The sequence below is a fragment of the Nerophis lumbriciformis genome, linkage group LG06, assembly GCF_033978685.3.
Source record: "Nerophis lumbriciformis linkage group LG06, RoL_Nlum_v2.1, whole genome shotgun sequence".
Classification (NCBI taxonomy): domain Eukaryota; kingdom Metazoa; phylum Chordata; class Actinopteri; order Syngnathiformes; family Syngnathidae; genus Nerophis; species Nerophis lumbriciformis.
Genome location: NC_084553.2, coordinates 24,852,831 through 24,876,990, shown reverse-complemented (window position 1 = coordinate 24,876,990; position 24,160 = coordinate 24,852,831). Strand labels below are relative to the sequence as shown.

The 24,160-nt window shown below is 40.7% G+C and overlaps 1 protein-coding gene across 1 annotated transcript in view; it reads left to right on the top strand.

The window, feature by feature from the left end:
- Positions 1 to 24,160, top strand: part of lmo1 (LIM domain only 1) — a 78,512-nt gene that overhangs the window by 29,613 nt on the left and 24,739 nt on the right. Inside the window, exon 2 of the mRNA XM_061963950.1 lies at positions 6,209 to 6,422. Coding sequence (XP_061819934.1) covers positions 6,209 to 6,422 — 214 coding nt within the window. The remainder of the gene's footprint in view (positions 1 to 6,208; positions 6,423 to 24,160) is intronic.

Sequence of the window (24,160 nt, the reverse complement as noted above, 5' to 3'; positions counted from 1 at the left end):
TCGTGTCGTTCTTGCCAGTTCCACGTCTTAAATGGCTGTCAAAGTGTCTCAACTTGTCGGATTATATCCTCAGACATTTACTTTTCAGGTGAGATGCATGATTTATGATCTACAATAGACCTCCAAGGAGCAGGGAAGCAAGGAAACAGCTGACCACTCGATGATGTAAACATAGGCACACGCAGAAGTGATCATGTTGCCGCTATAAATAGTTTGTCTGCGTTAGCCCCTTTAATAACAATATCACTAATACTTGGTTAATATTTAAGTCAGGAAATGTAAATTAAGTATTTTTAGCGCTCTTTGAATGGTTATCGGTTTTATCGGTGGAATAGTGGAGCTCCCATTGACTCCGACTTTTATTTACGTCTATTTATTTCTTGAATGCATTAAAAAATCCATCCGTCGCCATGTCTTTCATAATGATTGTTAACAATAGGCAAAATTCCCCCCCAAAAAGCAGTTTGCCGTTTAACGTTTTGTTGGATTTCTTACAAAATTCTTAGAAGTTCATGTTGGCTTAATTGATGTACAGAAATGTGGCAGGTGAAAGACAAAATGAACGAGCGACTGGGTGCAGAAACTAAAGTCAGAGTTAGTGTTTTCCTTTGATGAGCTGAGCAGGGCTTTAACAAGGAGGCAGCCTGCAGTCATTCCAAGATAGGTTAATCTTTGGAAGGGTTGGTCTTTTCAAGCAGGATGTAAAACAGCACGCGTGATATGTTTAGGAGAGTGCGGTGGTCTCGACCAATTAGGAGTAGTTCTCCAGAGGTGGAAGAACGACCTTTTTGTGTAATTAGATACCTTATTTAAAGCAAAGATTTTGAATGAAATTCCTAATTAGGTGTCATGAAAGGCAAATTAAAGAGTTTTGTGATCCTCAAGGGACAAATGTTTTCTTTTTCAAAAAACTCTGAGGCACGCGCGTGTACAGACACACACACACACACACACACACACACACACACACACACACACACACACACACACACACAGTCATTTTCTCTCTCCTCATTATGACTGCTCTGTAGTTCTGTGGAAGCCTGTCAGGAGCGAACAGTTGGCATACCTGCAGAGAGCTACCCTAACAAGCCATGAAATGCAGGTAGAAGACTCTGCCCTTACTCACTGTGGCTTGAATCCGAAGCTTTTTTAGTTCATTTACACCAAACATTGGTATTTATAGCAAGTTTTTCTGATCCTAATGTAGCAACTTCAAGGGGTTCGTTTCGGGCAGGGTGTGATGGATGGAAGGCCGGACTCTAATTGATGATTCCAACTGCAGAACTAGACCAATTAGCTTTTACTTTTCACATATAATATAGAAATAAGACATCTCCAAACCACCAGAGCACATACCGACATATAAAGACTTGAGAATAATAACATTATTCTATTTATTCCACCTGTAATACAGATCCATCCATTTTCTGTTCTGTTTGTCCTTATTAGGGTTATCGGTATGCTGGAGCCTTTTCTAGATCAGTGTTTCCTAACCATGGGGTCGGGGCCCCATGTTGGTCCACGAGCACCCCCTAAGGGCCGCCAAAACATATCTGTTGCTCAGTTGTGGTTCGTATGGGTCGCTGCAGTACTCAGTTGTTATTCCAGTGTAAAGTGCATTACAGTAGTCCTGATGTGATGAAATAAGTGCGCATGACCTGTTCAAATTGTTTAAAATAAATAACAGATTTGATCTTTGATAAAAGCCGAACAAATTTGATTGAACAATGCCGTTGATCTGTTTAACTTAAAATTATTGTCTATAATGGCGCCAAGGCTGGTAGCTGTGGGACGTACAGAGTTTCTAAGAAAGTCCAAATCCAGCAGAGGGTCACTGTTGTCTTCAGTTTTCCCCTCTTCAAGCTTTGAAAAATTCTGAGCAAACCAGCCCCTTGACGTCTTTTAGGCACTTGAGTCGGGGTGTCAGGGAGGTACAGCCATTGTTAGAGATTGGCAAATCTATTTGGCAGTCATAAGCATAAAATGATAGTTGGTGCCATGCCTTTTGAATATTGTACCAAGTGGGATGATATAAAAGACAAACAGGATGGGCTCAAGAATTGATCCTTGGAGGACTCCACAATCAAGGGTGAGATCAGCCAATACCGATACCGATCACATCTATAAACTGTAAAGTGTTAAATGTATTTTTTGTGAGTGCTATTGACAGTTCAACAATATCAACATAATATTTGATGAGGTGGCGACTTGTCCAGGGTGTACCCCGCCTTCCGCCCGAATGAAGCTGAGATAGGTTCCAGCACCCTTGCGACCCCGAAAGAGACAAGCGGTAGAAAATGGATGGATGGATATTTAAACTGGTTCCTTATTTTCTTTTATTGTGCACAATTGTTTGAGCATAACAAAGTCAATGGTGCACAATCACTAAACCAAAGCCTAAACAATAATCTACTACTCATTTAAATCCTTTGTTTTTACCCTCAAAGCCCTAATGTGTCCAGGGAATTATTCCTTGAGCTTGTAAACATTCACAAAACAAAAGTAAAAATAATTAATCACTCTAATATCGATAATATAATGATACTACCCTTGGTATCGATCAGCTCTCGTGTGACAGCGACAATTCTGACACACCAATACTTGTTGTTGTATTATCCTCTCTCTAGACTATAATTAATCTATTTGTGAATTTACTTTTAATAGCTGCTTATTTTTAGCTATAGCACAGTTCCATCTTGACTCGTTAAAGTTTACCAAGCACTTATTATTTGTGTTGTGCAAAGCTAGTTAATGTCTGTGTTTTTCTGGACCCGGGATGCAGAGACTGCAGGCGTAGTGCAGGTAAAAAAACACATTCTATTAAGGAAAACAACAAAAAGAGTGCATAGCATCGGGAATGATATGCAGCAGGTTGAGGTACCTACAAACAAAAACAAAGCCTTCTCAGTAGGACAGGGCTGGTTTAAGAGGCATCCTGATTAGCAACCAGGGACAGGTGTGTCCTGATTGCCAATCAGAGACAGGTTAGGGAGCAAGTGCTCAGATTAGAGGAGTGATGGCAAATGTGGGCGAACAGGAAGTGAAAAGAACAATAAGAGTGCTGGACAGGATATATAGCAAAGTGAAAGAAATTATTAATAACTGGCTTAGCGGTTAGCGTAGCTATTCGCATGCCTTCTCCTGACTTGCTCAGTGTGTAACAGCCTCGTCCATAAGTGATAATAATACTAAAAAAATCCAGTTTATTTGCAATAATGGAAGTGATTATTAGTAATACAGTATGGAGACACATACGCTGTGTCTCAATTTGGGGGCTGCATCCTTCCAAGGACCCAGCCCATGGAGTCGATATTAATTGGGACGGTCTAGCCTACGGGACACTTCCTGGTTACGTCAGTGGTCCCCGCCCTTACATTTACGTCACGTATCTGCTGCTCAGTCGCGCAAGGTTTACTAATGACAAATTTAAGAAAAGAATGTCGAATAGTTTTTTTGTGTTCTCTTGGTCCTTTACCTTATTCCAGAGGAAGTGGCTAAGAGCTCCCGGCACCGCCGGCGTCTGATTTCCCTGATCATGGGAGATGGTTGTCATGGAGATGTGTCACATGATGACAAACGTTCTAAAGCTGTTATTCCTAATTATTAGTTTATGATGGATTCATTTTTATACTTGTTGGAGTGGGAGATGTACCTATAAAAACATGCAGACAATCAAGAATATGTCCCAGAAAGAGTCCTCACGGTCTATCCCTACAGGAACTCCCTACAGGAACACCACACAATCTCTTATTTAGCAGTAACTTTATTAATATTCGATTCACAATTGATGTCCTTTTCTAATCGTGTCACATTGCTTGCATTATAGCAAATAACAGTAAATATTGGAATAGTATTATATTACTATTATCATATAATTATTTGCAATGAAGGCAGAGGAAATGAATCACAACAACTACAGTTTCAGTACATGAGTTTATTAATTTATATAGGTTATAAAAATACTTAGTTTTTAAATGATCATCCAAACTGGTATAAATATGTTTGTGTCATTTCTTTGTGCTCTGTTGTTGTCCAAGTCCTCCTTGATTATTCTGCACGGAAAAAAAGCAGAAAAGTTAAACACAAGATCACAATAATCATTGATAGAAGTGAACATTTTCAAATAACATGCAAATGTGCACAAAAAACAGCAATAATCAATATCGGTACATTGATGCACAGGTTTACAGTACTTCAATTTTCTGGCCACACATTAATAGAACATAATTAACTTATTGCGGTCTAAAAAAGTAAATTAGAAGATGTCAGGCTTTACTTTCAAATGTTGAAAAAAGTTCCGGGCACAAAGCTGTCTGCAATGGCCGGATATATGTCTCTCCCTCGGGTAAAGAGAGGGTCAGAGCACGGAGGTCGCTCAACATTACGATAGTCGAGGTCTCGTATTTGGACACAAATGTATATCACTTGACGTGTCTGCTTTTAGCTGTTTTCAATGATTAAATAAAACTATACTTTCATTTTAAGGTGGCTCTTTTCGCCCCGCATGGCGACTCCGTGTTGAAAATAATTTTCAGAGTTGAGCACGCAAAGAATTTCGGGATATGACAGGATGCAAAATCTACACGGATGCAACCTTTCTGCTAATGGGAGAAAAGGACACATTTGTCGGCCGGATTCGAAGGACACTTGGAACTTTTTTGAATTGGGACAGCCTTCGCGCACCGCGATGACATCCGCACCCCACAAATGCGCACTGCAAAGGATGTAGCCGCCAAATTGAGACACAGCTATAGAGTAATTAGCTGCTAGCCGCATGTCAGCCGAGTGACTATAAAAAACCCAGTGTCAGTCAAAGGGGATCGCCGTTTCTGGTCTGTATTAAAAAGCATTAATCAGCAATGGCGATCGCATACTTTTTTACGAAAATCGTTTGATACCGATCGATCGACACATCCCTAATCTTCCGTTCTCCTCTTCGTGTGAACACGGGCCTATCTTTGTTTAGGAACGCCACAGTCAAGAGCAACGTGCTACCAAAACTGTTGTCCAAAGGACAGCATTAAACAAAGCAAAGATGAGCCGACCATTGCGATTGTGTAATGTCCACGTTCAAACAGAGCAGCTCCATAATAGTCCGACACCAGACACATGGTGTCCTACACTTATCTGTGAAGCATAAAAACGGTGACATTTCACACAGAACTTGATGTGACATGTCTCGACCTTTATAGGTGGATGCGCGCACATACCAAATGTGCCCCCCTTCTGGGATGCAGAGTGTCCGGTTTTTGGGGGGGGGACTGTGGGGGCGGGTGGAGAATGTGTTGTGAAAGAGAGTGGCAAGTGGCGTCCACTGTGTGTTCTTTTAGACGGATCAATAGCTCAGTGTGAGAGAGTGTCTTAAGAGCTGTTGTGTGGTGCTCTCAGCTGTGGCAGACCTGTTAGTGCTGCAGAGGGGAGCTGCGCGCCCCTGCCTCGGTACCAGCAGTGGCCTGAGGGGGGCTTTTAGTATGAACACAAATGTCAACCACACATAGACTATTAGTGTTTAGTGCAGTTATTAAATGGACTTTATTTGTCCTTCAGGAGGCTAAAAGGCTCACTTAAAGGGGACCTGCGTGACACCAGGGCAATTTGCGAGTTTGCTAACTTTGGAGCCACTCATTGCAAACACATGAGCGCTGATAAGTGTTAAGGCTGCAGTGCTGCGAGTGTGTGTTTGTGGTCTGTGTGTGTGTATGAAGTAGTGTGAGTGTATGCTAAAAGGCACTTAGGCCATAACATATCTCGCTGGGGTCTGGTAGCAGCGTGTTTTGCGGTCAGAGGCTTTTTAAAAGGTTAATGTTAATCTATACCAAACAAAGCCCAAGAGGAGCTTTTACAGCTCTGGACAGTTGAGTGAAATGAGCTTGATGAAATGGTAACTAATGCACTACCCGGCCTGCTGTAAGTACCACGATAAGCAAAATAGATCCCAGATTGGATGTATAATGCATTTTGCTTTTTCATGTAACTTTGGTGCTACGACATGTTCTCAAGCAATGTGACCTGTGTGTTTATCTACATGGAAGAGTGTTTTCTTTAAAGCATATGAAGCAGGGCGGCACGCGTGCTGCGGCTGCAGGCGAGGCCATGCTTAGGCGCCTGCAGAAGCAGCCAGCTTATCAAAAAGAGAACATGAAAAGTCACTCGGGTTCCCGCGGCCGTAAATCACGCGTGGCTGTTTGTCTCCTTATCACTCCAGGTGTGCCGATGCTCTCCGTCCAGCCCAAAGGGAAACAGAAGGGGTGTGCTGGCTGCAATCGCAAGATTAAAGACCGCTACCTGCTCAAGGCCCTGGACAAATACTGGCATGAGGACTGTCTCAAATGTGCCTGCTGTGACTGCCGCCTTGGGGAGGTGGGCTCCACCCTTTACACGAAAGCCAACCTCATCCTTTGTCGCAGGGACTACCTGAGGCAAGAAAAACACACACACACGTCACAAACACAAAAGACACATGCAACATGAACGCAACACAATGCTTTTATTTGACTTTTGTACTCAGTTTTCTCTTACAGGGGTGTGTATTTAACCACTTGCACCATACATAATCACATTTCAAAGGAAATAACTAACATTTGAAAATATTTTGAATGTAACAAAATTGATATGGAAACGATAAAAAAGGTTATTGATGAGATTTCAGAACGTTTAACATATATCAGCAACCTATGATTTCAAACAGCCAAATTCCCAGATAAAATGAAAATAGCAAAAGTCGTACCAATTTATAAGACTGGAGACAAACATCAGGTTACAAACTACAGACCTGTTTCTCCACTTCCATAATTTTCTAAAATTATTGAAAAACGGTTGAGCAGATTGGAAAAATTCATAAATAAAAATAAAACAGTCACAGACAAAATAACGAAATAACGGAAGAGATTACCAATGCAATAGATAGCCAAAAATGTGCTGCTGCAGTGTTTATGGACTTAACAAAAGCATTTGACACAATCAAACATTACAGTATATCCTAATGAACACATCAGAACGGTATGGCATCAGAGGGTTGGTCTGAACTGGGTAAGAAGCTACTTAACCAACAACTTGTGGCGTAACTCAAGGATCAATAGTGGGACCAAAATTGTTCAATCTTTATAAAAACGACATTTGTTAAGTTACAATGGACTTAAAGTTAGTATTATTTGCAGATGATATAGCTGTGTTTTATTCAGGAGAGAACACACAGAAGCTAATACAAAATAATAATATGTTCTAGACCAAAAATCACTTCATATTCCCATATGTGAGTTATTGTGCAGAAATATGGGGAAACAACTACAAATTTGCGTTTCATTCACTAACGGTGTTACAAAAAAGATAAATTAAAATAATACATAATGTTGGATATAGAGAACATACAAACTCTTTATTTATTGAATCACAAATATTGAAATTCAACGACTTAATGCATTTGCAAATAGCTAAAATAATGTACAAAACAAACTATAACCTTCTACCCAAGAATGTTCAACAATTTTTCTCAACAAAAGAGGAGACATACAACTTTAGAGCAGTAGTTCTTAACCTTGTTGGAGGTACCGAACCCCACCAGTTTCATATGCGCAACCCTTCTTTAGTGAAAAAAAACAAGACAAAGTTATATGTTTTTTTTACTGGTGCACAAAATGAACCGTGCATGAACATCACCTTGTTCAAAGAACAAAACCAACACAGAGCATGAACTTGCCGTATACATAATACGCCGATAGGGAGAAGTTTTTATTTACACGATGAGTCGGGTGTGTCTTGACCTGCGCGGCAGAGGCTCCGCCGAACCCCTGAGGCCAACTCACCGAACCCTCAGGGTTCGATCGAACCCAGGTTAAGAACTACTGCTTTAGAGGAAAATCTAATTTGAAACATTTGTATGCTCATACAACACTTAAAACCTTTAGCATATCAGTATGTGGAATTAAATTATGGAATAGATTCAGCAAAGAAATCAAACAAAGCACCAATATGATTCAGTTTAAGAAACTTTTCAATCTACAAGTATTCACAAAGTACAAATCAGAACATTTTTGATGAGCATCTTGAACTTAAAAAAAATGAGATGCTAGTTAAATATTCACTGTTCTCTTACAAACAGAGAACAAGGAAATTGAATAAAACTGCTATGATATGAAAAGGGGTCGGATTTAATACTTCCACTCCTTTTTTGGACATGCTGTAATGAAACAACTGGAAATATGTGATGCATTACATTGTATCGTATGCATGTTCGAAATTAACTGAAACTGAACTGAACTGAACTAAAATGTTGTACTCTTATCCCTTTGTTAAGAGCAGCACTCAGATCTGCTTAGTAAATGCACTCAGGAAGAAGTGGCTTACTTGCTACAGTTGTAATACTTTTCAACAGCTTTCAAGTCAGTATCCCATTCCTCTAATGTCTTTTTGGAAACAGACAAGGCACACTGATCAAAAATTTCCCCAAAAAATTAATCTCTGGCCTTTTCTGAAAAAATCAATGACAGATTAAGTTTGATAGTAAACAAAAGTTGCAACATGGCACCCCGCGACCCCAAACGGGACAAGCGATAGAAAATGGATGGATGGATGGATGCAACATGGCATCTATTTCTCATGCTTTAGTCCAATGTTTCTTATTTATAGGGCCCATAGTTGGGCCGCAAGCGCCCCCTACAGGGCCACTAAAAATATATGTTTCTAAGATATATGGGCGGTACACAGTTGTAATACACTTTTCTACCACTTGTGGCAGTAATGATATTATCAAGCAAACATAAAAAGTCTGAAGCTAAAGCCATAGTGTAGTTTCTGAAGCGCAAATATTATGACTAAAGTGGTGAAGCAGGATTTGGGCCGCGGACTGTGGAGGATGTTGTTTTCTCGTCCACCTCATGGGCTTTTTACACAACTTTATTTTTAATTGAAACATACAATCTGTTTGGATCTGCATCAACTCAAAATTAACAATAATTCAAAAAGTTTGAAGTTATAGTTGCAGTGTGGATACGCACAAGTACGTTACAACCAAAACAACGATGGAGGACCACAGTTAGTGCTTAAAGTGCACTCTTATTACACCACCATATTTTCTTGTAAGTTTTTCTATTTTGCAAATATATGTACCTTACTACTGGGATTGATTTATTATTTATATTTAATACAACACTATTGTGGGCAGCACGGTGGAAGAGGGGTTAGTGCGTCTGCCTCACAATACGAAGGTGCTGAGTAGTCTGGGGTTCAATCCCAGGCTCGGGATCTTTCTGTGTGGAGTTTGCATGTTCTCCCTGTGACTGCGTGGGTTCCTTCCGGGTACTCCGGCTTCCTCCCACCTCCAAAAACATGCACCTGGGGTAGGTTGATTGGCAACACTAAATCGGCCCTAGTGTGTGAATGTGAGTGTGAATGTTGTCTGTCTATCTGTGTTGGCCCTGCGATGAGGTGGCGACTTGTCCAGGGTGTACCCCGCCTTCCGCCCGATTGTAGCTGAGATAGGCTCCAGCGCCCCCCGCGACCCCGAAGGGAATAAGCGGTAAAAAATGGATGGATGGATGGATGGGCAACACTATTGTTACTATTGGAGTGACATTATGTCATATTTTAGAGCCACAGTCAGAAGTTTGGATACACCTTACTATTTAAAACATGAGACAGCTTGTTCAAACTTTGGACCTATACTGTACACCAGAGTTATTCAACTGGCGGCCCGAGATCCAAATTCAGAAATGTTTTGCTGTTACATTGGTGCATGCTGGCAGGCGGCTTGAACCCAAAACGCAGAGTTGGCCAGTGACGTGCAAGTAAAATGTCCTTTAATAGGTATAAAAGCAGGACGCATCAGCGTGACAAAAGCTGTTGATCACGGCTGAGAATAAAGCTTAGAAAGATAAGTCAAAACACAAAACAGCACACCAGGAACATACAACAATTAACTCTCCTTATTTGCAATCAGAGACAGGAGAGAACAGCAACCAGAAGCAGCGGCAAATACATTGAAAAATTAACCTAAAACAGGAAGTGTAACAAAAATAAGAGCGCTGCATATGAAGAAAAACGAAACACAGGAAAGACAACACAAAGGTCCAAAACAATCATGATGTATTATGACATTTGCAGAAAAATAAATATAATAACACTAGAACGCTCCTGTTGTGTAGAGGAAAATGGACCTTTGTAAACACATTGGCATTTTAACTACCTAAAGGCTAGGGATACACTACAGTAAACAGTTGTATTTTGCACAACAGGGCAGCACAGGTACAATACAAATATGTTTGTGAAACCCATTTAAAAGAAGAATGTAAACAAAATTGTCTGAACAGGCAAGGAAATAACTATGTTGTGTTGCTCCATGCTGACACCTTTGGTTATGAAGTTTAATGTACTTTTAGGCCACGTTGGACAGGTGTAAACATACCAAAATAATTAACAGAAAACTGAATCTAATGATAAATGAAAATAAACTTGATAACTTTGTGGGCATTGATTAATTGCCATGTCCATGTGTGTTTGTTTTCTTCGTCTGGCGCTTCCAATCAGGACACAGAAGGTTTCACTCTGTGCATCGCTTTCAGCACTGAGCGCATTTATTTGATAGTAGAAACTAAATTAATTGATTCAATCCTCATGTCATCCATCCGCAATCTTTGTCTTGGTGGGCAGAGGCGGGACCGCTAGTTTACACACATATTCCAGGTGTGGAAAATGTCATTTTAAAACCCAATGAGCAAGATGAGCCGATCAACACGGACAAACAAGCAAGTAAGTCAAATGTGTTGAAAAATTATCGCCAAAAAAACCAAAAAACTAAAATTTTCAACCTGGGGCAAAACTGCACTTCCAGATGTTTTCAATATTTGTGCTTATATCAGTTCAATATAAATGCAATTTTTTGGCCAACAGAGATTTGAAGTCAATTTGTGTTTACTTATTTCGGATAATTTGATTTAAAGCTCTTGACCTTCCAATTACAATGGTAAAAAACAGTAATGAAAAATAAGAGATTATTGCGTGTCAAAGGGATTTATATATATATATATATATATATATATATATATATATATATATATATATATATATATATATATATATATATATATATATATATGTATAAATACATATATGTATATTTTGTATGTTATTATTATTATATTATTATCATACATTATAATTACATTGGTGTTTAAGTTGATTTTAAAATAATTCTGACAATAATATTGTTTATTGTCAATAATTTGTGTGAAAATATAACGTCCAGCAAAATGTGTTATCAGCCCAGGTTTACATATGATTGACGCTGGCAAAACTTGGGTTGAATTTTAACGAATTAATTCAGTTTCTTATTAATTTATCGTACTCCAAACTTTATACCAGCGTACCTCTCTAAAGAATAGTACCAGTACCAGTGCTCGACAGGCTGGTCCAACAATGTGAGGCCCCGTTTACACTGCGCACCAAATCTGATTTTATTGCCCTCAAGTGACACGGATCAAATATTTTTTGGAAGTCTAAACGCTCTATGTGCATCAGATTCGGGCCACATCAGCAGGTCGTCCAAATCCAATTTGAATCTGTTCTTTTCAAATATGACTGCAATCTGAACGGAAATGCGACTTAATTGCGTAATTTGTGTGCGCGGGAAAAGACGCATCCCGCCAGTAGAAGTGGATACTAGGGCTGCGAATCTTTGGGTGTCCCACGATTCAATTCAATATGGATTCTTGGGGTCACGATTCGATTCAAAATCAATTTTTTTTTTATTCAACGCGATTCTCGATTCAAAAACGATATTTTCTCGATTCAAAACGATTCTCTATTCATTCAATACATAGCATTTCAGCAGGATCTACCCCAGTCTGCTGACATGCAAGCAGAGTAGTAGATTTTTGTAAAACGCTTTTATAATTGTAAAGGACAATGTTTTATCAACTGATTGCAATAATGTAAATTTGTTTTAACTATTAAATGAACCAAAATTATGACTTATTTTATCTTTGTGAAAATATTGGACACAGTGTGTTGTCAAGCTTATGAGATGCGATGCAAGTGTAAGCCACTGTGACACTATTGTTCTTTTTTTTTTTTTTTTATAAATGTCTAATGATAATGTCAATGAGGGATTTTTAATCACTGCTATGTTGAAATTAGGACTGCAACTAACGATTAATTTGATAATCGATTTATCTGTCGATTATTACTCCGATTAATCGATTAATAATCGGATAAAAGAGACAGACTACATTTCTATCCTTTCCAGTATTTTATTGGGGAAAAAACAGCATAATGGCACCATACTTATTTTGATTATTGTTTCTCAGCTGTTTGTACATGTTGCAGTTTATAAATAAAGGTTTATATAAAAATTAAAAAAATGTAAATAAAAAATAAATAAAAATTGCCTCTGCGCATGCGCATAGCATAGATCCAACAAATCGATTTAATCGATTAGTTGTTGCAGCCCTAGTTGAAATTGTAACTAATATTGATACTGTTGTTGATAATATTCATTTTTGTTTCACTACTTATGGTTTGTTCTGTGTCGTGTTTGTGTCTCCTCTAGAGATGCGCGGATAGGCAATTATTTCATCCGCAACCGCATCAGAAAGTCGTCAACCATCCGCCATCCACCCGATGGAACATTTGATCAGAACCGCACCCGCCCGCCATCCGCCCGCACCCGCCCGTTGTTATATATCTAATATAGACGATGCAAGGCATTAGTGAGGTTATAAAGCTTTTGCCTGTTAAAGAAAGGAGACTGATCCAATGCAGCAGAGACATTCGCGTGCCACGCTGTCACGACCCAGACGCACACCAGTGCGCAATCATATGGGAGCCGCGCTGAGCGCACCTCCAAGCGCGTCTCGCTGCCGGCGACGGCCGGGTATGGGCCCAACGCTCCAGCGCCATCCATTTTCAGGGCTAGTTGATTCGGCAGGTGGGTTGTTACACACTCCTTAGCGGGTTCCGACGTCCATGGCCACCGTCCTGCTGTCTATATCAACCAGGGTGAGCCCCACCCCTTTCGTGAGCGCACTGCGCGCGGAGTGACCCCTGTTACGCGCCCCCGGCAACAGGGGTGGCGGGCAGGTAAGCTGCGCGGGCGGAGCGCGCGGAGTGACCCCTGTTACGAGCCCCCGGCCACGGGGGTGGCGGGCAGGTAAGCTGCCTACCTGCTGCGCGTGACGCCGGCCGCGGCGAAGGCGGACGAGGCGGGGTGTCGGTGCGGTGGGCGCGGTGGTGACCCTGGACGTGCGTCGGGCCCTTCTCGCGGATCGCCTCAGCTACGGCTCCCGGTGGGGCCCTCTCGGGGGAAGGGGCATCGGTCCCGGACCCCGGCGAGGCGTCGGGGGCCTTCTCCGCTCCGTAAAAGTGTCCATCTCTTTTTTTTCTTTTTCTTATGTTGTGGCATATGCAGCAGGTGCCTGCTCGTTTTTCGTATGTGGGTAACAACATTTAACTATGTATATATATTTCCGAATTGGTTTAACTGCCACCCGCCTGAATCTATTTAAAATCTAATTTTTTTTTATTTCAACCGCCCGACCCGACCCGACCCGACCCGCGGATAAAATCTAATTTTTTTTAATTTTATCCGCCCGATCCGCGGATAATCCGCGGACTCCGCGGTTGTGCCCGCAAACCGCGCATCTCTAGTCAATTGCTCTGTTCATTGCAGTTCTGAGTGTTGCTGGGTCGAGTTTGGTTTTGGAATTGGATTGCATTGTTATGGTATTGCTGTGTATTGTTTTGTTGGATTTATTAATTAAAAAAATAAAACAATGAAAAAAATAATCGATTTTTTAAAAATGAGAATCGATTCTGAATCGCACAACGTGAGAATCGCCATTCGAATTCGAATCGATTTTTTCCCACACCCCTAGTGGAACGTCATCATAACATCCGGTTTCGGTGAGCAAAGTATTTTTTCGGCGGCCAAATTTTTTGGTACATCACTAGTCAATAGTGCGCAAATAATAGACTGTATGTAATATATTAAGATATACATGTTTATATACTTTGATTTCGAAGAAACAGCGATTGTGAAAGGACGAGAAATGACGTGGCATATTTGCTTACATGTTATGTACATTGCAGAGGTTTTTACGTAAGTGAGTTAAAAAATAAAGCTAACATAGATCTACTAGATCCACGCTGATGCCCGTGTCCGCTCTATACTTAACAGCCATGAAAAGAACCTTCCCAAATATATTACACTATGTATATATATATATATATATTTATACATTATATTCATACATTATATTACTTTTATTTATTTTATTTATTTCCATGTAAAAAAACACGCTCATTTTACTTTATCGAACTGCGCATGCAAGTGACGTCGAGGCCACATTGGGGCCAGTACGTGTTTATACTAGAATCTGATAAAGATCACATTTTACTTGTAATCTAAACAGTCAGCTGAAAAAAAATCGCATTTAGAAAAAAATCGGATTTGATCCTCATTGGCCTCCAGTGTAAACATAGTCAAATAGACCATGAGAGTCACCGTGAAATAAATACACATGGCTCCTGCATATGTGCCCCGTTTTGTCGTCCATATACCCCGTTTGCTTAAAATGACATGAATGCACAATCAAGATGATTACGCGATATAATGTTTTCATTGTTCTTTTCTGTTGTTGTCGTTTCTGTTTACATGAACACATGAGACGTCTGTCATGTCAAGAGTTGTGGGGGAGCTGTGAGAAATGTCGTGACAGCCTTGTTGCTTCACCAGTGTCTTTGTCTCCCTCAAAGATCACACACACACACACACACACACACACACACACACACACACACACACACACACACAGATGCACACACCTTCAGATGCCCCTACCATCTGCTAGTTAAATTAAACATGACCATTTCCTGAGCGTTAAGTCACATTCCCAATGAGATCGGACCACTTATCCGAGAGGGAATCCCCCAGAGGCTGACTTAGAGATGCCGGTGCCCTTACTCCCCCCTCCATGGCGCTGTCCTCCCCCATTTACCAATTCTCCTTCTGCTCACAATACCTCATTGATATCTACAGCCTATCTTCCGGCTTTTAATTGGTTCATTATTCTGATTTAGAGCAACATGTTCCACAAACTCTCATCATTTCACTAAGATGAAAAGTTTAAAGCACCTTCATCAACTTACTTTCCTCCTACCTCGCTCGCTCAGGGATTCTTGTGACATTTCGCTTACATCTCATCTTTTCCTGTGACCCAGAAGCAGCCCACTCTCAGTGGCGTTACATTGACATAGACTATTACCATCCATCAGTTTCTAGCGTCAGTTAATGCTTTTAGAATGCAGTGAGAGCTCCACTAAAGACCCCCTTTTGCCCCCAGAAGGGGCAGATGGTGCATATGAAGTTGTAATAAATGGGCAAATGACCAAGTGAAGGCAAAACTGATGAAGTTTTTACTTGTAAAAATATATCTGCTGAAAGGATAGCACTTCTGACCCCGTAAGCCATGAGAGGAAAAAGGAAAAGCTTTCACATATATTAGAAGAGAGAAGTTAGGAGTTGAGTGATAGGAGGAAAAATTTAGAACAACATATGAAATCAAGCGTACGTAACAGTAATTTAGGGATTATGAAACAAATAGGTTTTCATAACGCTCTATTGGCCAGGAGTGCCTGCTCTTAACACTTAAAAAGCCTGAGATGCTTGACTAAATGCTATAAAAAAAATTTTTAAAAAATTCCTGCTTTGTGTAGACACTCAGGCCCCGTTTACACTAAGCCGGATAAGGTTATCCAGGGTAAATCCCACCTAACCTTATCCGTGTCCACACACAACAATGCCACTGTTTAAGACCCCCTCCCCCGCCGGCGCAACGCGACCTAATACGCACGTGCGGAAAATGCGCATGTCATAGTCATCTCCAGTGTTGCTTTGTGTGCAAGTTCTTACAGTAAATTTAACTTATCTGAACAATATCCAGTGTTGTGGTATTTCAATTGGAATCCAGTGTGCTGTGGGGCCCTATTGTAGTGAATCACACCTGAGACATCATAAATTAATAACATTTTATTAGACACGTTAACAATGTGATAAAGAACATTTTACATCAATCAAACTAGGGATCTAGATATCTGGTCAGGACACTCCTCATTCTTTTGCCTTCACCTACATTGTCCATTCGTTTTTGGTGACTTTATATACCGTATTTTCCGCACTATAAGGCGCACCGGATTATTAGCCGCACCTTCAATGAATTACATATTTCATAACTTTGTCCACCAATAAGCCGCCCCGGATTATAAGCCGCGCCTACGCTGCGCTAAAGGGAATGTCAAAAAAACAGTCAGATAGTTCAGTCAAACTTTAATAATATATTGAAAACCAGCGTTCTAACAACTCTGTCCCAAAATGTACGCAAATGTGCAATCACAAACATAGTAAAATTCAAAATGGTGTAGAGCAATAGCAACATAATGTTGCTCGAACGTTAATGTCACAACACACAAAATAAACATAGCGCTCACTTTCTGAAGTTATTCTTCATTCGTAAATCCTTCGAATTCTTCGTCTTCGGTGTCCGAATTGAAAAGTTGCGCAAGCGTGGGATCCAAAATGGCCGGTTCCGTCTCGTCGAAGTCATCGGAGTCAGTGTCGCTGTTGTTGTCCAGTAGTTCTGTGAATCCTGCCTTCCGGAAAGCTCGGACCACAGTTGTGACCGAAATATCTGCCCAGGCATTTACGATCCACTGGCAAATGTTGGCGTATGTCGTCCGGCGCTGTCTGCCCGTCTTAGTGAAGGTGTGTTCGCCTTCGGTCATCCATTGTTCCCACGCCGTTCGCAGTCGTGATTTAAATGCCCTGTTGACACCAATATCCAGCGGTTGGAGTTCTTTGGTTAATCCACCCGGAATGACGGCGAGTGTTGTATTTGTGTGCTTCACTTGTTTTTTGACACCATCTGTGATGTGGGCGCGCATAGAGTCGTATATCAACATGGACGGAGCTGTGTGAAAAAAGCCACCCGGCCTCTTCGCGTAAACTTCCCTTAACCACTCGCTCATCTTTTCTTCATCCATCCATCCCTTCGAGTTAGCTTTTATGATGACGCCGGCTGGAAAGGTCTCTTTTGGCAAGGTCTTCCTTTTGAATATCACCATGGGTGGAAGTTAGCATGGCAAGCTAGAACCACAGTGAAGGATGACTTCTCATTCCCTGTGGTGCGAATATTCACCGTACGTGCTCCCGTTCCACAGTGCGGTTCACAGGAATATCAGTTGCTGTGAAATACGGTAGTAATCCGTGTGCGGATGGAGAGATTGCGTCTTTTTATGAACCGGATCCTTGTCGCTTAGTAGGAGCCATTTTGTGGTCTTTACAGATGTAAACAGGAAATGAAACGTACGGTGATATCCGCGCGTTTTTTCTTCTTCTTCCGGGGGCGGGTGGTTGCTTACAGTAGAAGAAGAAGCGCTTCCTGTTCTATGGGGGCGGGTGCTTTCCTTGGCGGTTGCTTGCGTAGAAGAAGAAGCGCTTCCTGTTCTACCGGGAAAAAAGATGGCGGCTGTTTACCGAAGTTGCGAGATCGAAACTTTATGAAAATGAATCGTAATAAAGCGCACCGGGTTATAAGGCGCACTGTCAGCTTTTGAGAAAATTTGTGGTTTTTAGGTGCGCCTTATAGTGCGGAAAATACGGTACTCTGGACCTAGACGTTGAGTCGGCGACATACATGGCGGACAATAACTGATACAGTCTGCTTTGCCAGCCCAAATGAATTCGCCGTTTTCCATAGTTTTCCCTCGGCGGCCAGTTAATACAAAGCACACGCTACCTTTTTTATCACATCCACGGGAGCCCGCACTCTCGCTGATTCTCCTTCGACAAATGGACAAAGTTTTTTGCTAAGTAGAATCAGAGCTGACCTGGACATTGGAAAGTTCTCTTGCCGTCTGAGAAGTGTTGTATCCCAAATAGCTGCAATCGCTTTCTCTTAAGGTATTCATGTGTGATTTCCACAAGTACATGTAGAAGAAGGAGAAACACGGGCATGTCTGGATGACTCGCCTTCATATTTCCAGTGATTAGCTCCGAGTTACGAAACCGCTTTATTATGAAGCTGGCTGTGGCGCGTTCTTTCTGATGTCACTTCCTGTGTGGGTGCGGTCTTTCTGGGGTCACTTCCTCTCCGAACTCAGTTTGTAAACGATCAATGAGTCCATACAAAGCTAACTGCTGGAGATTTAAGAAATACATGGCGCACTTAGCCGTATAAAGGCTGGTTTACTGTGGCTGAAACGGGGCTTAGGCTAAATAATTATTCGTTTAAAGGGGAACATTATCACCAGACCTATGTAAGCGTCAATATATACCTTGATGTTGCAGAAAAAAGACCATATATTTTTTTAACCGATTTCCGAACTCTAAATGGGTGAATTTTGGCGAATTAAACGCCTTTCTAATATTCGCTCTCGGAGCGATGACGTCAGAACGTGACGTCACATCGGGAAGCAATCCGCCATTTTCTCAAACACCGAGTCAAATCAGCTCTGTTATTTTCCGTTTTTTTGACTGTTTTACGTACCTTGGAGACATCATGCCTCGTCGGTGTGTTGTCGGAGGGTGTAACAACACGAACAAGGACGGATTCAAGTTGCACCTGTGGCCCAAAGATGCGAAAGTGGCAAGAAATTGGACGTTTGTTCCGCACACTTTACCGACGAAAGCTATGCTACGACAGAGATGGCAAGAATGTGTGGATATCCTGCGACACTCAAAGCAGATGCATTTCCAACGATAAAGTCAAATAAATCTGCCACCAGACCCCCATTGAATCTGCCGGAGTGTGTGAGCAATTCAGGGACAAAGGACCTCGGTAGCACGGCAAGCAATGGCGTCAGTTTGTTCCCGCAGACGAGCGAGCTAAACTCCCTGGATGTCTTGGCTCACACCGTCCCTTTTGCCACCGAAGATGATCAAGAGAAGAATATCGACCCTAGCTTCCCTGGCCTGCTGACATCAACTCCAAAACTGGACAGATCAGCTTTCAGGAAAAGAGCGCAGATGAGGGTGTGTCTACAGAATATTTTAATTGATGAAAATTGGGCTGTCTGCACTCTCAAAGTGCATGTTGTTGCCAAATGTATTTCATATGCTGTAAACCTAGTTCATAGTTGTTAGTTTCCTTTAATGCCAAATAAACACATACCAATCGTTGGTTAGAAGGCGATCGCCGAATTCGTCCTCGCTTTCTCCCGTGTCGCTGGCTGTCGTGTCGTTTTCGTCGGTTTCGCTTGCAGACGGTTCAAACCGATATGGCTCAATAGCTTCAGTTTCTTCTTCAATTTCGTTTTCGCTACCTGCCTCCACACTACAACCATCCGTTTCAATACATGCGTAATCTGTTGAATCGCTTAAGCTGCTGAAATCCGTGTCTGAATCCGAGCTAATGTCGCTATAGCTTGCTGTTCTGTGCGCCATGTTTGTTTGTGTTGGCTTCACTATGTGACGTCACAGGAAAATGGACAGGTGTATATAACGATGGTTAAAATCAGGCACTTTGAAGCTTTTTTTAGGGATATTGCGTGATGGATAAAATTTAGAAAAAAACTTAGAAAAATAAAATAAGCCACTGGGAACTGATTTTTAATGGTTTTAACCCTTCTGAAATTGTGATAATGTTCCCTTTTAAGGGGTTAAACGACTTAGTGTAGACATGGCCTCAGATGGATTTTTGGAAGAAAGCGATGCAGGTTTCACCCCCTCCATCGCTTTGCTTCTGCTTCTTGTGTGATGTAAGACGAAGGTGTCCCTCACTTGCGGTGATGACGCTAAATCTGTGCACTGAATTAGCCTCCTGCACTACATTAAAATCAAGCGTGTGGATCAAACCCACTTTGGTTATTTTCCGGGCTTTGGAATCCTGCCATGCTCCGATTAATTATTATAGGAGCCCCATCTGTGATTGTCCTTCAGTGGCGTTTGCAGCTTATTGAACGCACTCACGCATTCAGGAACCTTCACTGCACACACACACACACCTCTGTCCCTTTCACCTCCTTTTGCTCTACAAAACGTTCAGATATATAAACCTTTTTTTTTTCGGCTACACTGTTATCATAAAGGATAATAACATATTAATTAGGTGTCTCATTCATGTCAAGGGCTACGAATAATGTGACTCCAACAAAGGCTTGACAATCTAGTCGTGATGTGATCATCTCCGTTGAATTCATTTAATCTCTTTTTTCATTTATGAGAGAGGACACAATAGTCATCCACTTATCAAAATGGCAGCATAATTAACTGTAAGAGGAAAATGTTTTTAAGATAATGAACATTTTAATTTATCCGCAAACTGAGGATGACGTTGGCTCCTTCTGGATATGACTGACTTGCCTTCCCAAATCAGTCATTTCGTCATAGTTTAACTTTAAGAGCTACTATAAATCTCCAGTGGAAGTAAAAACTAATTATTATCTTTCAGTAAACACAATTGTTACATAGAATACGCATCAATACACAACTTTCAGTTAGGATGTACAAATGTAAGCACATTTGCAAAATAAGAGACATAAATACCGAGTCAAATGGTAAACAGTGTTTCTCAAATAGTGGGTCAGGACTAGGGAGAGGTAACGTTTACATTTTTACCGACACCACTACACAAACGGTAGTTGAAAAACAGTGCTGGTGCCTAGATGGTGCCTGAATTGGTACCTAAAACATGAAAACATGCAAATAGTTGTAAAAAAAAACAAAAACTTTTTTTAATGGAATTTTGTGACATTTAAAGGGAGCCTATTATGCAAAAGCAACTTTTTTTAACCTATTGGTACATGCTGTTGTGTATTTGGGATCTGCTTAAGTCCCGAACATTTAAAATCAAACCGTTGAGGCATTGCGGAGATATTTATAAAATAATCTTGCCTTCCTTCATACTTCTCCAAACAAGCCGTTTGGAATTTGCTCTGTCCTGTGGCGTTTTTCCATACCGTTGACGTCAGCGGATTATCAATATATTGTACAAATTTACTCAAAGTGCTTTGCGCAAGTCCGCCATTGTAGTCTGCACTGTAGTCAATAAGCGCCTTATTTTTCGCTATCCTCTTGCTCTGGGGCAGACTGGCTCGTACATGCACATGCATCCCCCGCTTTCTAATACAAAGTAGCGTATAGTTCTAACTTATATCTGACAGTAGACTCCATATGGAAGCCCTAAAAACTGCAACATGGCTGGATGGAGAGAAGACAAAGTAGAGACACGTAAATAAGACCACCCACAAAGCGGCGCTTCCTGAAGAGACGGTCAGAAAGCGGCTGGACGATGGTCTGTAAAAGAAAATCTAAGCAAAATGTTGACCAAAGAACCACCTATACATGTTATGTAGACCACAAGGAAGTGTTAAAAATGTTGAAAATAATCATATAATGACCTCTTTAGATTGAACAGATTACTAATTGAAATACTACAATTATGTAAATTGAATGATGTAATACATAGAAAATAAAGAAATAAAACCCAAACTAATTATTTCAGCAATACTGTGCAAAAAACGACTTTTGTGTTGTAATGTGGATGCTCATAATGGTGCATAATGAGGACGTGCTGTGCTGTTGTTGCTGCTGGCTAGCTTGCAGCGCTCGAAATTACTTGCTAAGACTGCATTCATTTAGCACCAAAATGAAGCATCAAAAACTACTTATTTTTTTGGTTTGGCTATTACGCCATTATGCAACCGGGTTTTGGTGCCCATCCCTAGTCGGGAACCATTGAGAGGTCGCAAGCAGCAGGGGAGATTTAAATTATTTGTTTTCTGTCTATCTGTGTTGGCCCTGCGATGAGGTGGCGACTTGTCCAGGGTGTACTCCGCCTTCCGCCCGAATGCAGCTGAGATAGGCTCCAGCACCCCCCGCGACCCCCAAAAGAGACAAGCGGTAGAAAATGGATGGATGGATGGTGTCTAAACCCTTATATTCATGTTGGAATGATTCACAAGCCTGCCGCTATGTGGCAGCAGTGCTCAATCTAATCAACAGGCGCCCTGTTCTACCCAGTAGCAGTAGTAAGTCCACAGGAACACGTGTACATAGCTACCATAGGCAAAGAGATGGAGAAGTTTGTGACAGGAATGAAAAAGAAAAAAGAAGTTGTCATCTGCATATATAAAGAATGTAACTCAGACAGCGTGTTGTACAGATGAATAGACACAAAGTATCAAGTTCTCAATAGTAGGGAGTGTTGTGGTCAAATTTCTGTCTCCCAGGAGGGTCATGAGAAAAATAAATTGAGAAGCATTGTGCTACCAAATTGACTATAAGCAGCATCATCGTACATAATCCCTGACAATTCAACAAGAACATATCCAATTAATAAACAAATAACATAATAAACATGCACTAAAATACCCAACTCTTATTGTATATAATAATGTAAGTTTTCTAAGTGTTTCAATAGATCAGTCATTTACAATATTCGTTGTGTTGAACTATTTACATTGTTTGTGTCTGATAAAACCTGAGGTAAAACAGGTAAAAAAAAACCATCAATAGCTACAGTCCAGTCTCAGGACTAGTTCACACTGCAGGTCAATTCCGATTTGTTTGCCCATTGCGCCTGTATCAGATTTTTTCATGTCAATGTTAACAGTACAATTCGGAATTTTTCATATCTGACACAGTCCCTGTTCGTATGAGGATATAAATTGGATATGTATGCGATGCAACTGCAGTCTGAAGTCTGAAGAACATCTTCAAAAAGCGATAAACGTCATAATTTTCCTCCAAAATAGAAGGTTACAAAATAAGTACTGACAAATGAGCAGAAAACAAGTGAAAATAATATGTTTTAGGAACTCGCATCAGTGCTCCACCACTCATGTCTCCGAGTGCTCGCCGACACGCTCTTCGCAGCAGACGTAAAAGTAAAATCTCCCACAAACTGCCACAGCCAAAATACTTGTCCTCTTCCTTCTTAAACGTCTACGCACAATAATTTGATTCAGAAAATGTTGACTTTAATTGCACAAAATCCTTGAAATTGCCACAAATGTGCCAAGACTGAGAACGACTAGAGTTAAAGCCATGTTTACTACGGTAAACACTGCAGTAGGTGTGACGTCATGTCTGCATGCAGGTCAGATTGTGTTCACATTAGACGTCGCCTTTTTTTGTAATGTGACTGACTTCATAAAAAAATCGGATTTTTACAAAAAAAAATCACATTTGGACGTCCGACCCTGCAGCATGAACTTAGCCTTAGAGAGGCAATCAGGCATTGTAGGAGTTGAAAATGCCTGACGTCAGAAAAACAGCACATTGAAAGAACAAAAGACGGTTCTACTTTCACTAAAGACTCATTGAAGTTTGACAACAACAAAGGAAGGAGAATAGACGTTCAGAGTCTTTGCCACAAAAAAATCAATACACATTAGGAAATACAGCTCATTTTTAGACAAACATTGGACATTTCCAACAGTATAGTCCTTAATTGCATCTGGGTACTTTGTGTCTTTCCCTATTTACTGTACGCCATGTGAGAAGAAGAGCATTATAAACCATGCATAAGGTTATTTGTCCTTTTTTTCTAATCATTCAAATCCTTTGACAGGCTGTATCAAAAATGATGCCTTGCATGAAGAAAAATTATCAATTTGGTTAACGTTTGCAGCCAATATCTGTACTATAGTATGTCAAATTAATTTATAATACAGCTCTTTTATTTAGTCTTATTATTGTGGAGCTGAACCTAACGTCTGAGTTGACACCAGGCCACAGGCTGACATTGAATATTTTCAGAAATGTGGACTTTTATTATTTTTTTCATTCTATGCTACACATTGCCACAGTAGTTGGATTGATTGCTAATGGGTCCAATTTCATATGAAATGCAAGTAAATGCATATTCATTTTAAATAGAAATATTTTAATTTCAGCCAGAAAGATTAAAATGGAAGCTGTGAATTAATGTAAATGATGTTTCTAAATTCATGGTCATTGACAACTTAAATGTATCCCATCAGGCATTTTACAATTGATTATTAAACTGCATATGTAAAGGATATGTAGAAGTCATTGATCATCATTAACTTAGTGTGCAAAGTGACAGGAAGACAAGCTCTGATTCGCTTGAGGTCGTTTGGCACCATCTGTTGGTTTGTTTATATAAGTTCTCAAGACCCCAAATATAAGACAACTCGTCTTTTTCAT